The 23931-nt window shown below is 41.8% G+C and overlaps 1 protein-coding gene across 7 annotated transcripts in view; it reads right to left on the bottom strand.

Annotated features, from left to right (window-relative positions):
• TNRC18 (trinucleotide repeat containing 18) overlaps positions 1-23931 on the bottom strand; it is a 997170-nt gene that overhangs the window by 16069 nt on the left and 957170 nt on the right. For 6 of the 7 annotated variants that reach the window (XM_077275610.1, XM_077275606.1, XM_077275608.1 and 3 more), the window contains 3 exons: positions 17574-17738; positions 15064-16277; positions 9072-9308 (listed from right to left, as the gene is read on the bottom strand). In XM_077275610.1, coding sequence (XP_077131725.1) covers positions 9072-9308; positions 15064-16277; positions 17574-17738 — 1616 coding nt within the window. The remainder of the gene's footprint in view (positions 1-9071; positions 9309-15063; positions 16278-17573; positions 17739-23931) is intronic. The other variant, XM_077275609.1, reaches the window with a different exon arrangement.

Raw genomic sequence — 23931 nt, forward strand, 5'->3', positions numbered from 1 at the left:
GTCAACCTGTTAAATGCTGATGTCATTCTCTGACAGTGGCATTAAACATGCACCAGCAGGGGGGCACATCTTTCCATCAGCGCGACTTGATTGCGGGGTGTAGATGGGTTAACATTACAGACAGGCGTCTGCTGAAGACCTCCATGCTTATCATGACATTTCTCCACTGAAAGCCAGAGTGTAGCTGGCGCTCATTAGAGATCATGATTTTGACTATCTATAGCAGTGCTTCGCTATGTATAATGCAAGAAATCAAACAATTGCAGCTTCAAGTTCCCTAAGGGAACTAACAAATACAGTAAATAGTGGAAAAAAAGAAAATGAAAGGTCAAATCCCCCCTTCCCCCCAAAAAAAAAAAATAAAAAAAAAAAAAATACACATACAGAGGGTGAAATAAGTATTGAAAACGTCATCTGTTTTATAAGTAAATAGATTTCTAATGGTGCTATTGACATGGAATTCTCACCAGATGTCAGTAACAACCCATCTAATCCACAAAGGCAAGGAAATAAAACCATATGTGTAATAATAAGAAAAGACGGGGAAAATAGAACTGAACACGCTTACAGTAATTTACTTAATACTTCATACAACAAATAGCCTTTGTCGGTGATGGCAGCTTCAAGATGCTTCAAGATGACTCCTGTATAGAGAAACTAGTCATACAGGTTGCTCAGTAAATTTGACCCATTCATCCGCACAAACACTCTTCAAATCCTACAGTTTCTGTGGGCTCCATCTATGAACTCGGAGCTTTAGTTCCTTCCACAAATTTTCTATTGGAATCAGTTCAGGTGATTGATTGGGCCATTCCAGCAGCTTTATTTTCTTTCTCTGAAACCAATGAAGACTTTCCTTGGCTGTGTGTTTGGGATCATTGTCTTGCTGAAATTTCCACCTTTGTTTCATCTTCCACATACTGGTAGATGGCAGCGATTTCTATCAAGAATATTTTGGTACATTTTTCCAGTCATCCTTCCTTCAACTAAGTTTTCCAGTGTCATATACTGAAAAACAGCCCCACACCATCGTTTTCCCACCTCCAAACTTCGCTGCTGGTATGGTGCTTTTGGAGTGATATGCAGTGTGCCTTTTGAAGTCCAAAACATGGCATGTATTACAGCATCCAAAGAATTCAATTTTGGTCTCAGCTGACCAGACTATTTTCCACCGGTATTTCACATTAAACAAACTGTAAACACGCAAGAACATAATAATAATCTTTATTATTATATAGCACCAACATATATTACAGCAGCACTTTACACTTTGCACACATTATCATCACTGTCCCCATTGGGAATAATGATCTATATTCCCCCTATCAGTATGCCTTTGGAATGTGGGAGGAAACCAGCGAACCTGGAGGAAACCCACACAAACACGAGGAGAACATCTTGCAGATGTCGTCCTTGGTGGGATTTGAACCCAGGACTCCAGTGCTGCAAGGCTGCAGTGCTAACCACTGAGACCCGTGCTGCTTTTTGTTCAGCAATGGAGCCTTGCGTGGTGAGCCTGCATACAGGCCATGGAGGCTGAGAGCATTACTTGTTTCCTTTGAAACAATTGTACCTGCTGATTCTAGGTTGTTCTGTAGCTCTCCACAGGTGGTTCTTTGCTCTTGGACAACTCGTCTGATAATTCTTTTCACTCCCCTTTCTGAAATCTTGAGGGGAGAACTGGTGCCTGAGATTTTTAACCTGTTTTTAGGTCAGTTTCTGTCGATGATTCTACATCTGCCCTTATTTTTCTTCCATCAGCTGTAGTTAATGAGATGTGATATACCCCATCACATCACATTTATGTATAGGACCGATTGAACAGTAGGACTGATGTCTACTAAACATTATTAGTTTTGCCTTCTTCGATATTAAATTCATATATGTAGTTTTCTTTTATTTATGAAGCATTTACATCACAAACTAAGAATTAAACATGCATTAAAGGTTGTCATTGATACATTATTTACCAAGATACCTTGGGCCAGGGCAATCACTTTGAATAGACCAGCAATAACCTGCCTTCATGTGGTAGTATCTTCAGTATCTTTCTTTTAAGCTATGTGCACACGTTGCGGATTTGTTGCATTTCCGTAGAGTTTTTTCTGCTCGGAAATGCTATAAATCCGCACTGGATTATTAAAGCAATGTTAGTCAATGGTATTCCTGAATTGTTGTGCACATGCAGTGGAAATTTCCATAATTATTCTCAGCGTTTTATTTTCCGCAGCATGTCAATTCCTTTTGAGGATCTGCAGCGTTTCTGCACCCATTGACTTCCATTGAGTCAGTCAAATCCGCCGCAAAACCGCAGGTGTAAAAAGGTTTGCGGATTTGCTGCGGATGTGCTGGCAAAAACGCTGCAGAAAAGGAAATGATGTCAGAAGGAGGAAGAGTGTGTGGGCGGAGAATATGTGTGTGGGCAGAGACTATGTGTGAGCAGAGAATATGTGCATGTCTGTCTGCGGCTGTCTGTGTGTGTGCGGGTGTCTGTGTGTTTGTGAATGGCAGTGTGTGGTAACGGTACCGCTGGTAATGTCGGTCACAGCGCTGGGGGATCATGCTGGCAGATGTCAATGTGATTCCGCAGCTGACTTTGACCCCCAGCATTGACTTGCGGTAAAAAAGTAGGCGTGGGCTGATATTTCTGCTCCCATTCGGCTATGTCTGCTGTCACTGATAGCAGTGACAGCAGGTGCCACTGATGGGTAGTGTCATCTGCTGACGCCTGTGCTCAGTTATAAAAAATAATAAGAAAAAAAAAGTAAAATTACATACATATACACAGAAAAATAAAAACCCATTATACTCACCTCACACCAAATCCCTGACGCCCTTGTCTCCTAAAAATAATGTAAAATAATAAACCAACATATACTCACTGTCTGCCATAGTCCAGGTAATCCGAGTGTCCCACGGCGATCTCAAGTGTAGAACAGTCACATCAGGAGATGTGACCCATCTACCTGGCCTCCGGCGATACACTGAAAGGAGGTAATCCCTCCCGCAGCATATCAGCTCCGATGCTGTCTCTTACGGCACTACCGCTGTGTGAGAACTTTCCCATGCAGCGGTGCCTTAAGAGAGAGCACCGGAAATGATGAACTCTGGTGAACTCTTACAGCAGCGCAGTGATGCACTGCGGGAGGAATTACCTCCTGTCAGTGTATCGCCGGAGGCCGGGTAGAGCGGTCACATCTCCCGATGTGACAGTTCTAAACGTGAGATCGCCATGGAACACTTGGTAGTAGACTACAGCGACCAGGGAGTATTATATGTTTTCTTATTATTTTATGTTTGTTGCAGGAGAATGAGGGCATTGGAGATTAGGCGTTCAGTAATTATGGTAAATTAAGATTCAATAAAGGAGTCTGTGTGATTATTTCAAATAAAGGACTTTATTCTGGTTGTGTCTTTATTTACCATGTAACTATGGGGTTAGCAATGGATAGGGGTCTTATAGACCTTCTCCATTTCTAAGCCGTGGGCTTGATGTCACTTGACAATACAAAGGTGACATCAACCCCACAAATATGAACCCCACTTGCCACCGCTTCAGGGCAAGTGGGAAGAGCGAGGCTAAGTGCCAGAATTGGCACATCTTAGAGATGCACCTTTTCTGGGGCGGCTGAGAGCTGATGTTAGCCTGGGGAGGGGGGGTGATGGAAATATCCATGGCCCCTTCCCAGGCTATTAATATCAGCCCACAGCTGCCTACCTAGCCTTTGCTGGTTCAATTTTATAGGGGGGACCCCATGTCAATTTTTTCTGGGGTTCCCCTGTAAACTAGCCACTAAAGGCTAAGCAAACAGCTGTGAGCTAATATTAATAGCCTGGAAACCTTTATGGCTATTGGCTCCTTCCCAGAATATTATCAGTCCTCAGCCGTCGGCTTTCCCTCTGCTGGTTATTAAAATTATGCAGGAGACCACGCAATTTTTTACATTTAAAAAAAACAAAAAAAACAAACAGATATTGCATTTCACGCAGATTTCTGAACGTATGTTCCGACAGTCAGTAAACGCTTCGGGTTGGACCCTGTGTACATCCACAGCATCAAACCCACAGTGGCCGGATGTTACAGCACAGTGGATGGAATTTCAAGAAATCCTATCTCCACTATGCGTGCAGTGGCGCCTGCAGCTTCCCTGCGGAGACGGACATGCGGTGCATCTTTCCAGACTGCTGCATGTCTATTGAGCGTCTCCGCAAGATAAATATCACTCGTCCAATGTACTGGGCGTGGTGATTCCGCACAGTTCAATGAACATCTGCGTTCAAAAGCCAGCAGCGCTTTGCACACAGCGGACATGTGCTGCGTCCAAAGCGCTGCCCATTACTGACCATGGGGACGTAGCCTAATAACAGTTGCTGTTTTGCTACAGCATATGAAGGTTAATTAAGTTAATGCTCCTACATAGACTGGTGACTGCGTGTGTCTTTATTTAATTGTGTGTCTCTTTATTTACAGTAATTGTGTGTGCGCCTTTATCTATTTAATATTAATGAGGGTATCTGGCTGAAGAGGTTGAACAAGGAAATTACATCACATTTTTTTTTTTATAATATATCTTTATTTAGCTTACAAATCCGCATAGAAATCCGCATGAAAAACGCATCAAATCCAGGCGGAATTTCCACTGCGTCTTCTGCCAACAGATGCAGAAACCGCGCAGAAATTTCCACAAGCAAATCTGCAATGTGCGCACATAGCCTTATAGTTCTTAGATCTTGGTGGAATCGTTCACCCTGCTCTTCCCTTAGGCCACAAGATTATCTGGTAAATGATCGAAGTGGCTGTGGAGATCATGCATCTTGATACCGATTGTACAGCCCAGGCGGCAGAACGAAGATAGCATTGTACCTACTAGTTCATTGTAATTATCTGCTTTATAGTTTCAGAGAGAATTATGTACAATCATAGTGAAAGAAGATCATGCATCTGCCTCGGCATTGTTCATTGAGTCTTTGAAGTGTAATAAAACAGGGATACTTAGAGTATCCACTCTGCTGTCCAAGGAGAATATTCACTATCTTAAGATCCATACGGATTTGAACACTGGCTCAGTGGTTAGCACTGTTGCTTTGCAGCGCTAGGGTCCTGGGTTCAAAATCCCACCAAGGACAACATCTGCAAGGGGTTTGTATGTTCTCCCCGTGTTTCCCTCTGGATATTCTGGTTTCCTCCCACACTCCAAAGACAAGCAGAGGTAATGTAGATTGTGAGCCCCAATGGCGACAGGAATGATGATGTCTGTAACGAGCTGTAGAATTTATGTTGCATTATAAATTATTAAAATACATTAAATATTTTCTGTTGGACCAGAGAATTTGTGTTTTGTTTGTCAGTCATCTTAGTTGGGTGACCTATTGGAATTGATCCATATTTGTTTTAGGCTCCATGTAGAACTTTCTATGAACAACAGTCATTCACTTGGTCGATATTGTGATATGCCCATTTTCATCAGCAAGCCTTGAACATTGTTGCAATAAACAAAATCACTTTCCTCTGAGAAGAATAGCAGTTAATCCTTTTCTCTCCTGCGATAGTATGTGATTTTGGTTTCTGGATGTAATAAATTCCCCTCTGCTACTCTAAACGCCAACAAGTCTGCAGATTTCTTTGGGAGATTTCGCTTTCCAAACAGGTCATTGAGCTCCAGCTGATTAAAAACTTGTGGCACTGATGAGGTTACTTCAAAATCACTGTCATCATTAATGATGAGCGAGTGCACTCGTTGCTCGGGTTTTCCCGAGCACGCTCGGGTGGTCTCCGAGTATTTGTTAGTGTTCGGAGATTTAGTTTTAGTCACCGCAGCTGCATGAATTGCGACTGTTAGACAGCTTGATTACATGTGGGGGTTGCCTAGCAACCAGGCAACCCCCACATGTACTCATGCTGGCTAACAGTTGTAAATCACGCAAGCTGTATCAACAAAAACTAAATCTCCGAACACTAACAAATACTCAGAGTCACCCGAGCGTGCTCGGGAAAACCCGAGCAACGAGTATACTCGCTCATCACTAGTCATCATGACTACTGTTTATAACAGCACACTGACTCAGCTTGAAATAAAAAGAAGTAATCAACATTGCCAAATGCTCTACTGCGCTGCCACATATTTCTGTAAACATATCGCCAATTGAGCTGTTATAGAATCACAAATGATCAGTTATGTATTGACTAATACCTTAATACTTATTCAAATTATCATTAATTCAAGTATTTGTCACATACCTTACAAACTATGTTCGATTCTATAATTTATACCCCTATCGAGGAAAAAATCCCAAACTCATGTGTGGGCAACTGTACATTATCTAAAAAATAAGAGTTGCTACAAAAAATGAATGACATATTCTGATTCAGAGGACTGAATATACCTAAATTCAAGCCTAATACATGATTCACCCCCAAAATGTTTCACTTGTTCCCCTATTCTTTTCACTTCTATGTCTGAAATCTTGCAGGGAGCTCCTGGGCATGGCTGGTTTATGGTAAAATAATGTTCTTTCCACGTCTGGATTATGGCCTCAACAGTACTCACTGGAACCTATGCCCTCAGTATGTTTTTTAACAATAAGACTGCAAATGTCTTGAGATGGCTCACTGGTTTTAAACATCATGAGATGTTTCTTGTGTGGCACCTTGGTAATGAGACCCCTTTTTATAGGACATCAGTTGAACCAGTTGATAATATTTTTCATCAAGAAGCAGGATTGCTTTCTAATCCTGTCTATCGGTGTTCCCCAAGGCTCAGTTCTGGGACCCCTAATCTTCTTCATCTACACCTTTGGCCTGGGACAGCTCATAGAATCCCACCGTCTGCAGTATCATCTCTACACCGATGACACGCAGATCTACCTATCTGGACCTGACATCACCTCCTTACTGACCAAAATCCCACAATGTCTGTCCACTATTTAATCTTTCTTTTCTACTCGCTTTCTAAAACTGAACATGGACAAAACAGAATTCATCATCTTTCCCCCATCTCTCTACCCCTCTACCAGACCTATCCATCAATGTCTGCTCACTTTCCCCAGTTCCGCTTCTCGATGCCTTGGGGTGATCCTCAACTCTGCCCTCTCTTTAAAGCCACACATCCAAACCCTTGCTTCCTCCTGCCTACGTCAACTCAAAAACATTTGCCGGATCTGTACATTCCTTGACGAAGAAATTGAAAAAATGCTCGTGCACGCCCTCATCATCTCCCGCCTTGACTATTGCAACCTCCTACTCTTATGGCCTCCCCTCTAGCACTACTCCAATCTATCCTAAACTCTGCTGCCCGACTAATCCACCTGTCCCCCCATTATTCCCCAGCCTCTCTTCTCTGTCAAGCCCTTCACTGGCTTCCTATTGTCCAGAGGCTTCAGTTCAAAACTCTAACTATGACATACAAAGCCATCCACAACCTGTCTCCTCCATACATCTGTGTCCTGGTCTCCTGGTACTTACCTACACGCAACCTTCGATCCTCTCAAGATCTCCTTCTCTACTCCCCTCTTATCTCTTCTTCCCACAACTGCATACAAGATTTCTCCCATGCTTCCCCCATACTCTGAAACTCTCTACCTCAACACATCAGACTTTCGCCTACCACGGAAACTTTCAAAAGGAACCTGAAGACCCACCTCTTCTGACAAGCCTACAACTTGCAGTGATCCTCAGTCTACTGAACTGCCGCATCAGCTCTACCCTCTCCTAGTGTATCCTCACCCACCCCCTTTAGACTGTTAGCCCTAGCTAGCAGGGTCTTCTCTCCTTCTGTACTTGTGTGTGCCTTGTATTGCTCATGTTTATTGTACTTGTCTATGTATGCCCCTTTTTCACATGTAAAGCACCATGGAATAAATGGCACTATAAAAATGAATAATAATAATTATTATTATTGATAGATTTGAGCTGGTGTCAACTTTCCATGGCTTTTTTTTCTTGAAGGGCGGTTCTCAGGTCATTGAGGTTCTGCAGTACAGAGTTATGAGCATCTACATGGCAAATCAGCTGATCCCATAAGTTTTCTACGAGATTCAGGTCTGGAGAAAGTGCAGGCCACTCAATTTGAGGCACCCCAGTCTCCAGCAGCTATTCTGTGATGTGACCTCGATGAGCTTGAGCATTGCCATCCATGAAGATAAAATTAGACCTGTGTTTGTGCAGAGGCATATTGCCTGAATTAATGAGGTTATTTAAATAGTAGGGGATTGTCACCGTAACATTCACTAAGTGTAGGACAGTTCTGTATTGACTACACATACCTGCCCACACTAACACCACCAATACCAAAAGCTCGCCTGGCGACAACTGTGGCTGATGCACAGCGCTCTCCTTGACGTCACCAACACCGTTGGCAGCCATCATTTCTGCTCAGCATGAATCGAATGTCATCAGTAAACAGCACTGAGGTCCACTTGTTCCTCGTCCAGCGTAGATGTTCCCTGACCCATGTAAAATGATGATGTGTGTGCCTGGTGGTGTAATAAGGTACCCTCGCAGGTCATCTAGCAGACCATGCTGATGTAAACAGCTTTGAATGGTCTGATGTGATACTTGGGTGCCTCTCACCATCCCTAAATGTGCCTGGAGTTGTGTGGTATTCATCATCAGGTTCTGACGGGCATTGTTCACAATGAAGCGGTCATCGGTTTGGGATGTGACAAAAGGACGTCCACTTCTCTACCTTTCAGTGACTCTTACAGTCTCTTCTGTATCTCTGTTGCAACCTGCTGACACTCAAAGCACAAAGTGGCCTCTTCAGTCTGAGAACATCCTGCTTGAAGCTTTGAAATGGAGAGGTACTGTTGATCAATTGTTAGGTGTCGTCTTGGTCTCATGTTGTCAAAATGTGCACAGCAAGATGTAGAGGACTGTTTAAATACCAATTAAAACAAAACTAGGACAGCACTTCCACTGAACAACTGCAAGAAAAGTTCTTGAAAACCCAGTGGAAACTATACAGTATCTATACAAAAAATTGTATAACTTTATTATTATTAAACCTTCAAATATTGGCAATTAATAGATGAAGGGATTTAACTGTTTGAATTTACTTATCAGTTCTGCTTACCTTGCACTCATTAAGCTTTTTTCCAGGACTAGTTTCCTCTGGATGGTAAAACCATTTAACTCTCACAACCATGTTGTTTCCCCAAGACTCCCACATACTCTGAATACATCCAATGTATGGTAAGTTTGGGCGTCCTGCTGACAAGAACACTGCACAATCTCCAATCCGTATAATTTCTTTTCCACGAACAATCGCTTTGTAGAATAGCTTACGGGCTTTACCTTTCATTCCTCTCCTCTGAAAAATTAAAAAAACAAGACAGAATTATGTGCCGTAACTTCCCCCAAAAGCAAGCAAAAAAATTAAGGACTTAAACTTAACTTACATTAAAGTTCTCCTGGCTTTTCTTCTAGAAGTCAGAATGGAATACCCCACCCTCCCTACACTACGTGATATTCTATAAAACTGTATGATGGTGAAAAATATTAGCAACATGGTAAACATCTTGAAAGGGGTCATCAGTTCCAGAAAACACATTTCCAAATACAAGATTAGGTCACCCACCATTCAAACCCACCTCTATCAGCTAGAGAGCATAAACTGGCTCTTACTCAAAAGGCTCAAAACCAAATTTTTTGAAAGCTAATATACTGGAGTCAAGGATATGAGTACACACATGGATCCTTCCTATCGATAAAACGAATCAAATTGAAAACAAGGCACTCCAAACACCATTAATATGCTATGAAATCATTTTACTGTATGCAATTTCTGTTTAGCACAATTTCAGTAATTTTAGATTTTGAACATTACCATACACAGATGACATGCCTTAATCTTTGTTTGACAATTGTAAACATTTTTTTTTGTTGCACAAATGCCTCCAATATAATATCCATACTCCAAGACTTGTAGCAAACACAGAAGCAGCCAGGTCCAATTGCACTGACTTATGCACAGGAGCCGAGCCTGCTAAATATGTATACATGGATATTGGGTGTCTGCTTTCCTGGTGGTGGACCACACATCAATTGTGATATAATAAATCACATATAGTGAAGGAAATAATTATTTGATCCCTTGCTGATTTTGTAAGTTTGCCCACTGATAAAGATATAAAGTCTATAATTTTAAGGGTCGGTTAATTTTAACATTGAGAGATAGAATATCAAAAATAAAATCCAGAAAATAACATTGTATAAATTATATACATTTATTTGCATTTTGCAGTGAGAAAAAAGTATTTAATCCCTTACCATCCATTAAGAGTTCTGGCTCCTACAGACCAGTTAGACCAGTGTTTCCCAAACTCCAGTCCTCCCAGACCCCAACAGGTCATGTTTTCAGGATTTCCTTAGTATTGCACAGGTGATGGAAGTATCAGGAGTTCTCTCACTTGTGAAGCACTATGGAAATTATGAAAACATGACCTGTTGGGAGCCGTGAGGACTGGAGTTTGGGAAATACTGAGTTAGACGCTTCTAATCAACTCGTTGCCTGCATTAAAGACATCTGTCTTACATAGTCACCTTTATAAAAGACTCCTGTCCACAGACTCAATCAGTCAGACTCTAACCTCTACAACATGGGTAAGACCAAAGAGCTTTATAAAAATGTCGGGGACAAGATCATAGACCTACACAAAGCTGCAATGGGCTACACACCATAAGTAAGATGCTGGGTGAGAAGGAGTACTTAAAAATACAAAATGACTGTCAATCGATATTGATCTGGGGCACCAAGAAAGATCTCACATTTTGGTGGTTCCTTGATCATGAGGTAGGTGAGAGATCAGCCCAAATCTACACGGGAGAACTTGTTAATGATCTCAAGGCATCTGGGACCACAGTCACCAAGAAAACCACTGGTAACACATTACGCCATAAAGGTTTAAAATCCTGCAGTGCCCGCAAGGTCCCCCTGCCCAAGAAGGCACATGTGAACTCAACTTGCCGTGTTTGGAGGAAGAGAAACACGTGGAAACATTATCTTTTGGGGTGTTTCTCTGCTAAGGGCACAGGACTACTTCACTGAATCAAGGGGAGAATGAATGGAGCCATGTACTGTAAAATCCTGAGTGACAACCTCCTTCCCTCCGCCAGGACATTAAAAATGGGTCATGGCTGGGTCTTTCAGCAAGACAAAGACCCAAAACATACAGCCAAGGCAACAAAGAAGTGGCTCAAAAAGAAGCACATTGATGTCATGGAGTGGCCTAGCCAGTCTCCATACCTTATTCCCATAGAAAACTTATGGAGGGAGTTGAAGCTCCGAGTTGCCAGGCGACAGCCTCAAAATCTTAATGATTTAGAGATGATCTGCAAAGAGGAGTGGACCAAAATTCCTCCTGACGTGTGCAAACCTCATCATCAAAAAACGTCAGACTGCTGTGCTTGCCAACAAGGGTTTTGCCACCAAGTATTAAGTCTTGTTTGCCAGAGGGATCAAATAATTATTTCTCACTGCAAAATGAAAATAAATTTATATTATTTATACAATGTTAGTTTCTGGATTTTATTTTTTATATTCTACCTCTAAATGTTAAAATTAACCTACCCTTAAAATTACAGACTGTCCATGTCTTTGTCAGAGAGAAAAAACTTACAAAATCAGCAAGGGATCAAATAATTATTTCCTTCACTGTACAAGTCGGTATTATAAATTATTTGATTATCTTCTCTAAGACTGCCCACTTTATACAGACCAAGAATTAGGGGTCTTTCTCAGTAGTAGTGATGAGCGAGTATACTCGGTACTCGAGATTTTCCGAGCACGCTCGGGTGTCGTCTGAGTATTTGTAAGTACTCGGAGATTTAGTTTTCTGCGCCGCAGCTGAATGATTTACATCTGTTAGCCAGCATAAGTACATGTGGGGATTCCCTAGCAACCAGTCAACCCCCACATGTACTTATGCTGGCTAACAGATGTAAATCATTCAGCTGCAGCGCAGAAAACAATCTCTGTGTACTTACAAATACTTGGAGGACACCCGAGCGTGCTCGGGAAATCTCGAGTACTGAGTATACTCGCTCATCACTAATCATGAGTCTTTTAACAAATATTTGGGATATAGCTATAATTATTATCAATACCAATTCTATGTATTACTAAATTACTGAAAGTGGAAAATAAATATCCTGTCATGAGTAGCATATATGGGTCGGCAGCTTGAAATTAATAAAATATAGTACTGAAAATAAGCATTTGATGCAGATTGAGATCTCAGCAGCCACTTTCCTGAAGCCGAGGGCCACAGAGATCTCAATTTGCGCACACACGGCCTCAGGAAGATGACCTCTGAAAAACCGGTCATGCAATCGGCTCTGCTCGCCATGGACACGGGGCCGCGGCATCACCAAATTTCTGCTGCCAGTATCATGAGGAAGGGACCCTGCTCCATGCTCTGCTTCACCGCTGACACTGGACCAGCAGCATCGCACTACTGGGATACCCCAGGACTGCAGCATTGCCCCACTTCTGCCACTAGCTTCCTGCGGAAGGGACCATGCCTCCTGTGATCCCATTCTACCACCGCTGACCCTCAGATAAGATACCTTAAATTCAGACAACAAGATGAACCACCTTCTTATAAAAATCTTTTTTCAGCTATTTTCCACCCCAAAATTTGGGGTGTGTCTTATAGTCCAAAAAATACGGTAATTAATTTGCTTTTTATTGCATGAAATAAGTATTTGATGCTACAGAAAAAGAGAACTTAATATTTGGTACAGAAACCTTTGTTTGCAATTACAGAGGTCAGATGTTTCCTGTAGTTCTTGACCAAGTTTGCACACAATGCAGCAGGGATTATGGCCCACTCCTCCATACAGATCTTCTAAACATCTTTCAGGTTTCGTGGCTTTCGGTGTGCAACCCTGAGTTTCACCTCCCTCCAAAGATTTTCTATGGGGGTTAGATCTGGAGACTGGCTAGGCAACTGTAAGACCTTGAAATGCTTCTTACAGAGCCACGCCTAAGCTGACCTGGCTGTGTGTTTTGGGTCATTGTCATGCTAGAAAAACCAACCACCACCCATCTTCAATGCTCTTACTGAGGGAAGGAGGTTTTTGGCCAAAATCTCACAATACATGACCCCATCCATCCTCCGTTCAATAACATGCAGTGGTCCTGTCCCCTTTGCAGAAATGCACACCCAAAATATGAGGTTTCCCCAACCATGCTTCTCGGTGTGAACGGTGGTCTTGCATTCATCCTTCTTCCAAAAACAGCAAGTGGAGTTGATACCAAAAAGTTATATTTGGGTCTGATTTGATCACATGACGTTCTCCCATACCTTCTCTGAATCATCCAGATGGTCATTGGTGAACTTAGCATCAGCAGGGGGACCTTGCGTGGCCTTCAGGATTTTAATCCATGACGGCGTAGTGTGTTACTAACAGTAATGTTTGAGACATTGGTTCCTATTCTCTTCAGGTCATTGACCAGATTTTCCCATGTAGTTTTGGGATGATTCCTGACCTCTCTCAGAATCACCCTTACCCCTTAGACAGAGGAAGACTGACAGTCATCTTGTGTTTCTTCCACTTTCTAATAATTGTGCCAACAGTTGTTGCCTTCTCACCAAGTTGCTTGCCTATTGTCCTGTAACCCATCCCAGCATATTGCAGGTCTACAATTTTTGTCCCTGGTGTCAGACAGCGCTTTGGTCTTGGCCATGGTGGAGAGCTTGGAGCCCGACTGATTGTGTCGACAGGTGTCTTTTATACAGGTAGCGAGTTCAAAGAGGTGCAATTAAAACGAGTAATGAGTGCAGAGTAGGATGGCTTCTTAAAGTAAAAGTAACAGGTCAGTGAGAGACAGAATTCTTGCTGGTTGGTAGGTGATCAAATACTTATTTCACACAATAAAATGCAATCTAATTATTTAAAAATCATACAATGTGATTTTATGCTTTTTAATTTTAGATTCTGTCTCTCACAGTTGAAGTGTAACCACGAAAAAAATTACAGACCTCTCTATGCGTTGTAGGTGGGAAAACTTGCAACATCGGAAGTACGTAAAATTCTTATTTTTCCCACTGTATCTGTGTGTGCATGTAGTAAGTAGCCTTTAATATCTACATTTAGACAACACAAGATAAACCTTTACTGGTAACTCACTGAAGCAACGCAAATCAGTTTATTATTACTCCTGAAATCCTTGGATCATAAAACATACAACGGTACCAGCTTTTTTGAATAGATATCCTATGGACCTCATACATATATATATGTTTGGTCTGTCATTCTTATTCTTAGACTTATGGAGCATGATGCCCTGATTCTTAGAGATGTACTGTACAGGCCGAGGGCACTAGGTGTCCCTGTTGCCTAGTAACCTTTCCTCCACTGCTGACACGTGCTAATTAGGGATTGGATTATGCAGGCTTCCTGATATGTCTGAGTAGACTTATGTCTCGGCAACAGAAGGAGGGCGACATGGTAAGTTTGCCGTACTGTGCAGGTGCCAGAGGGGAGTGAGAGGGGATGACGTATGCAGGGGTAACTTTGCCTACTGCACAAACGCTAGTAAAGGAGAGTGACTGCAGGATTCATAGTGAGGCTCTGATCAGATGACGCACTGAATAGAGTCATTTTCCCTTCTCCCAAGTGAACTGCACGTGTCAGGCATGGAGACATTTTATGCAAACTGACAGCCATTTATTGTTCTTCAGCTGATGAGAACCATCAGCTGAAAAAAATTAAAACTGAAAAATGAAACTCAAAATTGCAGTTTTTAACATTTGACTGCACCTCGAATTTTTACCCCATTTGTCAGTACATTATATGTGAAATTAAATGCTCTGCAAACAGCTCATTGAACACAAAAAAACAAGCAATCATAGAGCTATATTGATGACCTAATAAAAGGTTATGGATCTTGAAAGAAGAAGAAGAAGAAAAAAGGACAAAAATGAAAAATCCCCCTGGTCTTGAAATGGTTAAAAACAATGCAATTATCACTTCAGTAAGGTGGAGGTACAAAGATGGGAGAAAAAACTCTGGTCAGAAATAATTTAATGTGATAAGTTTGACACAAATAAACTAGTTACCTGTGTAGGCTTACCAAACCACTTCCAAAGTTGCCTAGCAGGCAGGAATGCAGCAATTTTAGGCCTATTCTCTACAGAAGGCAATCTTTGCCTTTTGGCTAGTTCCTTGGTTGTAGGTAAATGTATGCCTTCTCTTTTTTTTGGTTTGCATTTAGTACCTCTTTGCTGTTCTTGTTTTTGCTGTTTAATCTGCATCATAGGCTTGGATGTGCTGCAAGGTTTTACATATCTGCATGGGTGCTTTTGATTATCTGATTGGACAGAAGCAGCATTTGCAGCATCATCATCTGAGCAGCTTGAGGAGGCATCATCTGTTAAAGATGAGGAAGAAGATGACGAACAGGAAGAACTGGAACTAGAAGAGGAAGATGTTGAAGATGAAGAATGTGAGGAAGATGAAGAGGATGATGATGAAGAGGAAGAGGAGGAGGGGGAAGAAGAGCTGCTGTTGGTAGAGGCTGAGGACTTCGACATTGAGGATCTTGACTTTTTAGAGCTGTGCTGTCCTTTTCGCTTCTGTTTATTTCTCTTATCTTCCTCGGACTCTGAGCTGCTGTTACTGGTCTCTAGCTGTCCTTCCTTTTTTTTCCATCCTTTTTTTTCACCAGATATGATTTTGGAACCATCTCCTGTGAGTTTAATCCCCTTGGAAACATAACATTTTTCTCTAGTCTGAGACTTCAATCCAGAAGGTTTCTCTTTCGGCTTGTTGGAACCTACATCAGAGTTAATTCCACCAGTCATCTTTTTGAGAACATTTCTTACTACATTGTTAGAATGTTCAAGTCTCAGCATAGCCTCTTTAGTTTTCTTAGTCTTTGGGGACATAACTCCTTCATGGTCTAATTTTATTAACAGCTGCCCATCATTATTGCTTTCCATAGTTGTAGACGCCTTTTTTGTTTCTTGTTTCCTTCTCCGTTTTGAATTTATTTTCCCTTTTAAGATTGTTTGATTGATTCCATTTCCAGCTGGTTCACAGTACAGATCCTCGCAATCTGCATTACTGAAAGAAGCATTAGGCTTAAAGTTTTTTGCAATTTTAATTTTTTGGTGCTGCTTTCTATCATTCGCTGATGTAGAGGTCTCCAAATTAATTTGTATACTTTCTTGTTCAATTTTTGCATTTGCATATGTCACATTTAGTTCGTCTTCCTTTATTGCCTTATGTGTCTCTAAGGTGTCCTCACTTTCATTTTCTTTGATGGATACTTCTGGAAAAAATAACAAATTATGTGTGTACAAATTTATTTTTAGGCTTTATTTTATTATACACACATAAGCTTGCGTTACCATAAAGCATAAAAAATTATGTACATTAAGCACAGCAATAAACATAGCTTAAAGGGGTTTTCCCACCAACAAAGTTCATTTTAATCAATAGATCTTGGAATAATAATAATTTCCACAATTGAATGCGTTTAAAAAAAATGTTCCTGTGCTGTGATAATCTTATAAATGTGCCCCTGCTGTGTACTGTGTAATGGCTGTGTCTGACAGTGCAGGAACATGGTCTGATCACATCACAGCTCCTGGAGAGGAAGCAACAGAGAATACAGCGATCACTGCTAATTCTTTTTGTGAGGTAATACATTTCCCTGCCTGGTTGTAAACAATATATTACCTCAAAGAAAGAATCCGCTGTGATTCCCGGCTGTGATGTCTGTATACTCTTTTGCTTCCTCCCCCCTGCCCAGGAGCTGTGGTATGATCAGATCATGTTCCTGCATGGTCAGACACAGCCATTACACAGTACACAGCAGGGGCACATTTATAAGATTATCTCAGTGCAGGAAAAAAAATGTAAACACATCTAATCGTGGAAATTATTATTCCAAGATCTATTAATTAAAATGAACTTTATGGGTGTTTTACATATATATATTTAAATTCCAATGTGAACAGCACAGGCTACTAGGCCCAGAGATTGGCTGCAGCGGTCAACTGTTCTCTAGTAATGATGTCTCCACTGCAGCCTACTAACGATACTGGAACTGGCTTTGAAGGGGCATTCATGAAAAAAGGGAATGTAAGTAATGCAAAATTATTTTTAATAGCCAATTAAAATATTAAAAATGGAAAATTCTTTAAAACAGTTGTATCTTCTTTCTTCAGAACCACACCGCTGCCTTGCCTCAAGTCTTGCCCGCAGCGGTGTTCTCCTAAAGATTGAGCGTCGAGACCAGCGGAATGGTGAAATCACTGGTCTGTAAGGTGTGCTCTCCCTTGCTGCAAGGAGAGGCAGCTCTGACTTTGCAGCATGGGAGAAGTGCAGGGACACTGATGCAGTTGCAGGGTCTAAAGCATAGACCATGCAGTTGCATGCTCTTTTCCAATGAAACTGGCCACCTATGATACACAGCTCTCTCAGTTTTTGAGAATGGAGATGACTATTAATAAGTGGTAAATTGCAAAGTTGCTTTTTTTTTTAGACGCACGTTGCAATTGTATCCATTTAGTAACATGAGACAACCTATCTAAAGTTAATACTACAAATTAATGGAATTTACCTAAAATTTGCTTGATGCTTGGTTTACGCCCCCTAGGTTTTTGATTTACTATAATTTCTTCAGAAACAATTTTACTGTCTTCCTTTACATCATTTTTTTCCTTGCTTGGCTTACGAATTTTTCTTTTTGCACTAGGTACCAAGAGAGCAGGTGATGGTTCTGCACCTGAAAAAAAAAACAAATGGCATAATTTTGTAATATTTACACCAGTCAGCCATACCATTAAAACTACATGACCTCATGTTGCTAAAGCAGCTCTGATACATCCAGGTACAGAGTTCACAAAATATGTGAAGGTGTCCTGTTGTATCTGACACCAAGATATCAGTAGCAGATCCTTTATGTTGCAATGCTTGTTTTTCCAACAAAAGCAAAAGATGTTTGATCGGCTTGCAATATTGTGAATTTTGAAGCCAACACAACCTTAAACTGAACCTGTCAGCAGGATTATGCGAAGTACAGTGCCTTGCGAAAGTATTCGGCTCACTGGAACTTTTCAACCTTTTCCCACATATCATGCTTCAAACATAAAGATGCCAAATGTAAATTTTTGGTGAAGAATCCATAACAAGTGGAACACAATTGTGAAGTTGAACGAAATTTATTGGTTATTTTTAATTTTTGTGGAAATTCAAAAACTGAAAAGTGGGGCGTGCAATATTATTCGGCCCCTTTACTTTCAGTGCAGCAAACTCACTCCAGAAGTTCATTGTGGATCTCTGAATGATCCAATGTTGTCCTAAATGCCTAATGATGATAAATATAATCCACCTGTGTGTAATCAAGTCTCCATATAAATGCACCTGCTCTGTGATAGTCTCAGGGTTCTGTTTGAAGCACAGAGAGTATCATGAAGACCAAGGAACACAACAGGCAGGTCCGTGATACTGTTGAGGAGAAGTTTAAAGCCGGATTTGGATACAAAATGATTTCCAAAACTTTAAACATCCCAAGGAGCACTGTGCAAGGGATCATATTGAAATGGAAGGAGTATCATACCACTGCAAATCTACCAAGACCCAGCCGTCCCTCTAAACTTTCATCTCAAACAAGGAGAAGACTGATCCAGAGATGCAGCCAAGAGGTCCATGATTACTCTGGATGAACTGCAGAGATCTACAGCTGAGGTGGGACAGTCTGTCCATAGGACAACAATCAGTCGTGCACTGCACAAATCTGGCCTTTATGGAAGAGTGGCAGGAAGAAAGCCATTTCTCAAAGATATCCATAATACATGTTGTTAAAGTTTGCAACAAGCCACCTGGGAGACACACCAAACATGTGAAAGAAGGTGCTCTGGTCAGATGAACCCAAAATCGAACTTTTTGGCAACAATGCCAAACGATATGTTTGGCGTAAAGGCAACATAGCTCATCACCCTGAACACAACAACCCCACTGTCAAACATGGTGGTGGCAGCATCATGGTTTGGGCCTGCTTTTCTTCAGCAGGGACAGGGAAGATGGTTAAAATTGATGGGAAGATGGATGGAGCCAAATACAGGACCATTCTTGAAGAAAACCTGTTGGAGTCTGCAAAAGACCTGAGACTGGGATGGAGATTTGTCTTCCAGCAAGACAATGATCCCAAATATAAAGCAAAATCTACAATGGAATGGTTCACAAATAAACGTATCCAGGTGTTAGAATGGCCAAGTCAAAGTCCAGACCTCAATCCAATTGAGAATCTGTGGAAAGAGCTGAAAACTGCTGTTCACAAACGATCTCCATCAAACCTCACTGAGCTTGAGCTGTTTGGCAAGGAAGAATGGGCAAGAATTTCAGTCTCTCGATGTACAAAACTGATAGAGACATACCCCAAGTGACTTGCAGCTGTAATCGCAGCAAAAGGTGGCGCAACAAAGTATTAAGATAAAGTGGCTGAATAATATTGCACACCCCACTTTTTCCACAAAAATTTTAAATAAGCAATACATTTCGATCAACTTCACAATTGTGTTCCACTTGTTGTTGATTCTTCACCAAAAATTTACATTTGGTATCATTATTTTTGAAGCATGATATGTGGTAAAAGGTTGAAATGTTCCAGTTGGCCGAATACTTTCGCAAGGCACTGTAAACTACAGACAGTGTCAGGTTGGCGCCGTTATACTGATTGAAATGATACCTGGGTTTATTAAATCTGACTTGTGGTTGTTTTTTTAATCTGTATTTGTAGTTTTCAGCTAATGAGATTCTCGTGCTCCGGGGCGGCCTGTGGGCGGGGCTTTATGTGGTGCTCTGCTTACATATTCATCTCAAATAAAATCAAAGAAAAAACAGTATGTGCATATACCCTAGCGCTGATCGTGGGCATTTAACCCCTCTGGTGCCGCTGTCAGTAGTGACAGCGACATAGAGGGGCATCGCGCAGGGACGGGGGCTCCCTGCGCTCTCCCACTGGATCAACACGATGCACTCACGTTCCGGTGTTCTGGAAGGAGTCCCCAGATCCAAAATGGCTACGGGGCTCCTTCCGGGTCCTTCACTGAGGTGGCTTGCTCTAAGCAGGCGCCGGAAAGCCTCCTGCACTGCCTGTCAGATTGCTGATCTGACACAGTGCTATGCAAAGTGTCAGATCAGCGATCTGATGTAATATAGTGATGTCTCACCCTGGGACAATGTTATAAAGTAAAAAAAAAAAACAAATAGCATGTATAAAAAAAAAAAAAAAAACCCCAAATAAAGAAAAAAATATTTTCCAATAAATCCATTTATTTATGTAAATAATAAAAAAACAATAAAAGTACACATATTTGGTAACGACCCGCTCTATAAAACTACCTCACTAGTTAACCTCTTCAGTGAACACTGCAAAAAAAAAAAAAAAAATGAGGCAAAAAACAATGCTTTATCATCATACTGCCGAACAAAAAGTACAATAAAATGTGATCAAAAAGACGGATATAAATAATCATGGTACCGCTGAAAACGTCATCTTGTCCCACAAAAAAAAAGCCACCATACAGCATCATCAGCAGAAAAATAAAAAGTTATAGCTGTGGTGATACGCTACCCGAGTGTGTTGGGGGACACTCGCTTGGCATGGGATTTAAGCACTCAGGCACGATTTCTCCACTTAAACAGTCTATTCCGGTTTATTAAACGTCATAAACCATAACACGAACAGTTCATTATTTACATCAACGGAACACATTAACCATCGATAGTCTGTTCCAAAGGCAGATCCGTGTCTGCCCGTAACCCCTTGTTACCTGGAGTTACCTTATAGGAGCTCCGGCTCCATATACTGACTCCTGCCAGTGCTGGTTCACAGGGGAAAACTGCCTCACTGGGATCACCGTCCTTGTGACCAGGGCACCTCAGATAGTCCAGACACACAGTAGGAACTGTAGCCTCCCCAATACAGAAACCGTCACAGGTTCTGTAGTTGCAGCCTCTCCATGAGCTTTCAGGAAGTCCAAACAAAGGCACATTCAACACACAGGCCATCAGTCCATGATCTTACCAGGTGCTTGCAGGACTCCACTCCATACCAGGACAATCCAACACCCTGACCATTCCAGGACTCTCACTCTTACCAGGTGCTTGCAGGACTCCAGCCCATACCAGGACAATCCAACACCCTTGAGCATTCAGTCCATAGCCTCAGCAGTGCTAATAGGACTCCAGTCCATCACAGGACAATCCAACACACAGGCTATTGCAGGACTCACTCTACAGTGCTTGCAGGAGTTCTCCAATGTCAGGAGAATCCAACACTGACCCGTCCACTAGGTCCACGGTCTCAGGTGATTCCAGGAAGACTCCACTCACAGGAGCTTCCAACACCGACCGTCCAGGACCTTGCACAGGAACCAAACGGATCCATACACAGGAACCATGTGACCCACACCCTGGTCACATTACATACCTGTAACCACTCCCCTGGGTGGGAGTGTGGGTGTGTGTGGCTAGTCTGACCCTCCCATCTCTCATAACTAGCCCTGCCAATCTCCCATTAGAACTACACAATCACACGTGGGACTACAGGTCCCAGCACACCAACTTAACTTTAGACTGACAGCGCAGAGTGACCTCCTCTGCGACACACATACCGGCCATTTATAATCCTGCCGGGCTTTCTCTCATCACCATTATGCCTCCAAGCGCATCTTGAAGCGCACACACAGCGCCCCCTAGCTGTAACATTGGTCACTGCACTACATAGCTCTCAGAATAAAGAGATGCAAAAACAATTATTTTTTATATAAAATAGTTTTTATTGTGTAAAAGAACCAAAACATAAAAAAATGATATAAATGAGGTATCACTGTAATCGTACTAACCCGAAGAATAAAGCTGCTTTATCAATTTTACCACACGTGGAACTGTATAAACGCCCCCCTAAAAGAAATTCAGGAATTGCTGGTTTTTGTTCATTCTGCCTCCCAAAAATCGGAATAAAAAGCGATCAAAAATGTCATGTGCCCGAAAATGGTACCAATAAAAACGTCAATTCGTCCCGCAAAAAACAAGGCCTCAAATGACTCTGTGAGCCAAAATATGGATAAAGTATAGCTCTCAAAATGTGGTGATTCAAAAAACTATTTTTTGCAATAAAAAGTGTCTCTTAGCGTGTGACAGCTGTTAAACAAAAACCCGCTATAAATAGTAAATCAAACCCCCTTTATCACCCCCTTAGTTAGGGAAAAATAATAAAATAAAAAAAATGTATTTACTTCCATTTTCCCATTATGGTTAGGGTTGGGGCTAACATTAGGGTTGGGGCTAATGTTAGGGTTAGGGTTGAGGCTAAAGTTAGGGTTGGGGCTAAAGTTAGGGTTAGGGCTAAAGTTAGGGTTTGGATTATGTTTACGGTTGGGGTTAGGGTTGGGATTAGGGGTGTGTCAGAGTTAAGGGTATGGTTAGGGTTATGGTTGAGATTAGGGCTGGTATTAGGGTTAGGGGTGTGTTGGGGTTAGGGGTGTGGTCAGGGTTATGGTTAGGATTAAGGTTAGGGGTGTGTCCGGGTTAGGGGTGTAGTTAGGGTTATGGTTGGGATTAGGTTTAGGGGTGCGTTGGGGTTAGGGTTGGAGTTAGAATTGGGGGGGTTTCCACTGTTTAGGCACATCAGGGGCTCTCCAAATGATACATGGCGTCCGATCTCAATTCCAGCCAAATGTGCGTTGAAAAAGTAAAATGGTGCTCCTTCCCAAAACTGAACTCGGGGGGGGGGGGGGGGGGGACAAAAACTGAACTCTGTAATTATAGGCCAGTAAGCTTAACCTCCACTGTGGGTAAAATCCTGGAGGGCATTCTAAGGGATGCTATACTGGAGTACCTGAAGAGGAATAACCTGATGACCCAGTATCAGCACGGGTTTAATAGGGACCGTTCAAGGCAGACTAATCTGATCAGCTTCTATGAAGAGGTAAGTTCCGGACTGGACCAAGGGAACCCAGTTAATGTAGTGTATATGGACTTTTCAAAAGCTTTTGATACGGTGCCACACAAAAGGCTGATACATAAAATGAGAATGGGGATAGGGGAAAATATGTGTAAGTGGGTTAAGAGCTGGCTCAGGGATAGGAAACAAAGGGTGGTTGTTAATGGAGTACACTCGGACTGGGTCGCGGTTAGCAGTGGGGTACCAGCGGGGTCAGTATTGGGCCCTCTTCTTTTTAACATATTTATTAAATACCTTGTAGGGGGCATTCAGAGCAGAATTTCAATATTTGCAGATGACACTAAACTCTGCAGGGTAATCAATACAGAGGAGGACAATTTTATATTACAGGATGATTTATGTAAACTAGAAGCTTGGGCTGATAAATGGCAAATGAGCTTTAATGGGGGTAAATGTAAGGTCATGCACTTGGGTAGAAGTAATAAGATGTATAACTATGTGCTTAATTCTAAAACTCTGGGCAAAACAGTCAATGAAAAAGACCTGGGTGTATGGGTGGATGACAAACTCATTCAGTGGCCAGTGTGTTATGGTTCTCAATGGCAAGAGAACATAGCCCCGCAAACATAAGTACTAGCTCTTGGAAGGATGGAAACTAAACTGACCATGAACTAAACCTGCCGCACAACTAACAGTAGCCGGGTAGCGTTGCCTACGTTTTTTATCCCTAGACGCCCAGCGCCGGCCGGAGGACTAACTAATCCTGGCAGAGGAAAATATAGTCCTGGCTCACCTCTAGAGAAATTTCCCCGATAGGCAGACAGAGGCCCCCACATATATTGGCGGTGATTTTAGAAGAAATGACAAACGTAGTATGAAAATAGGTTTAGCAAAATTGAGGTCCGCTTACTAGATAGCAGGAAGACAGAAAGGGCACTTTCATGGTCAGCTGAAAACCCTATCAAAATACCATCCTGAAATTACTTTAAGACACTAGTATTAACTGATA

This window comes from Ranitomeya variabilis, chromosome 7 (assembly GCF_051348905.1).
Source record: "Ranitomeya variabilis isolate aRanVar5 chromosome 7, aRanVar5.hap1, whole genome shotgun sequence".
NCBI lineage: Eukaryota > Metazoa > Chordata > Amphibia > Anura > Dendrobatidae > Ranitomeya > Ranitomeya variabilis.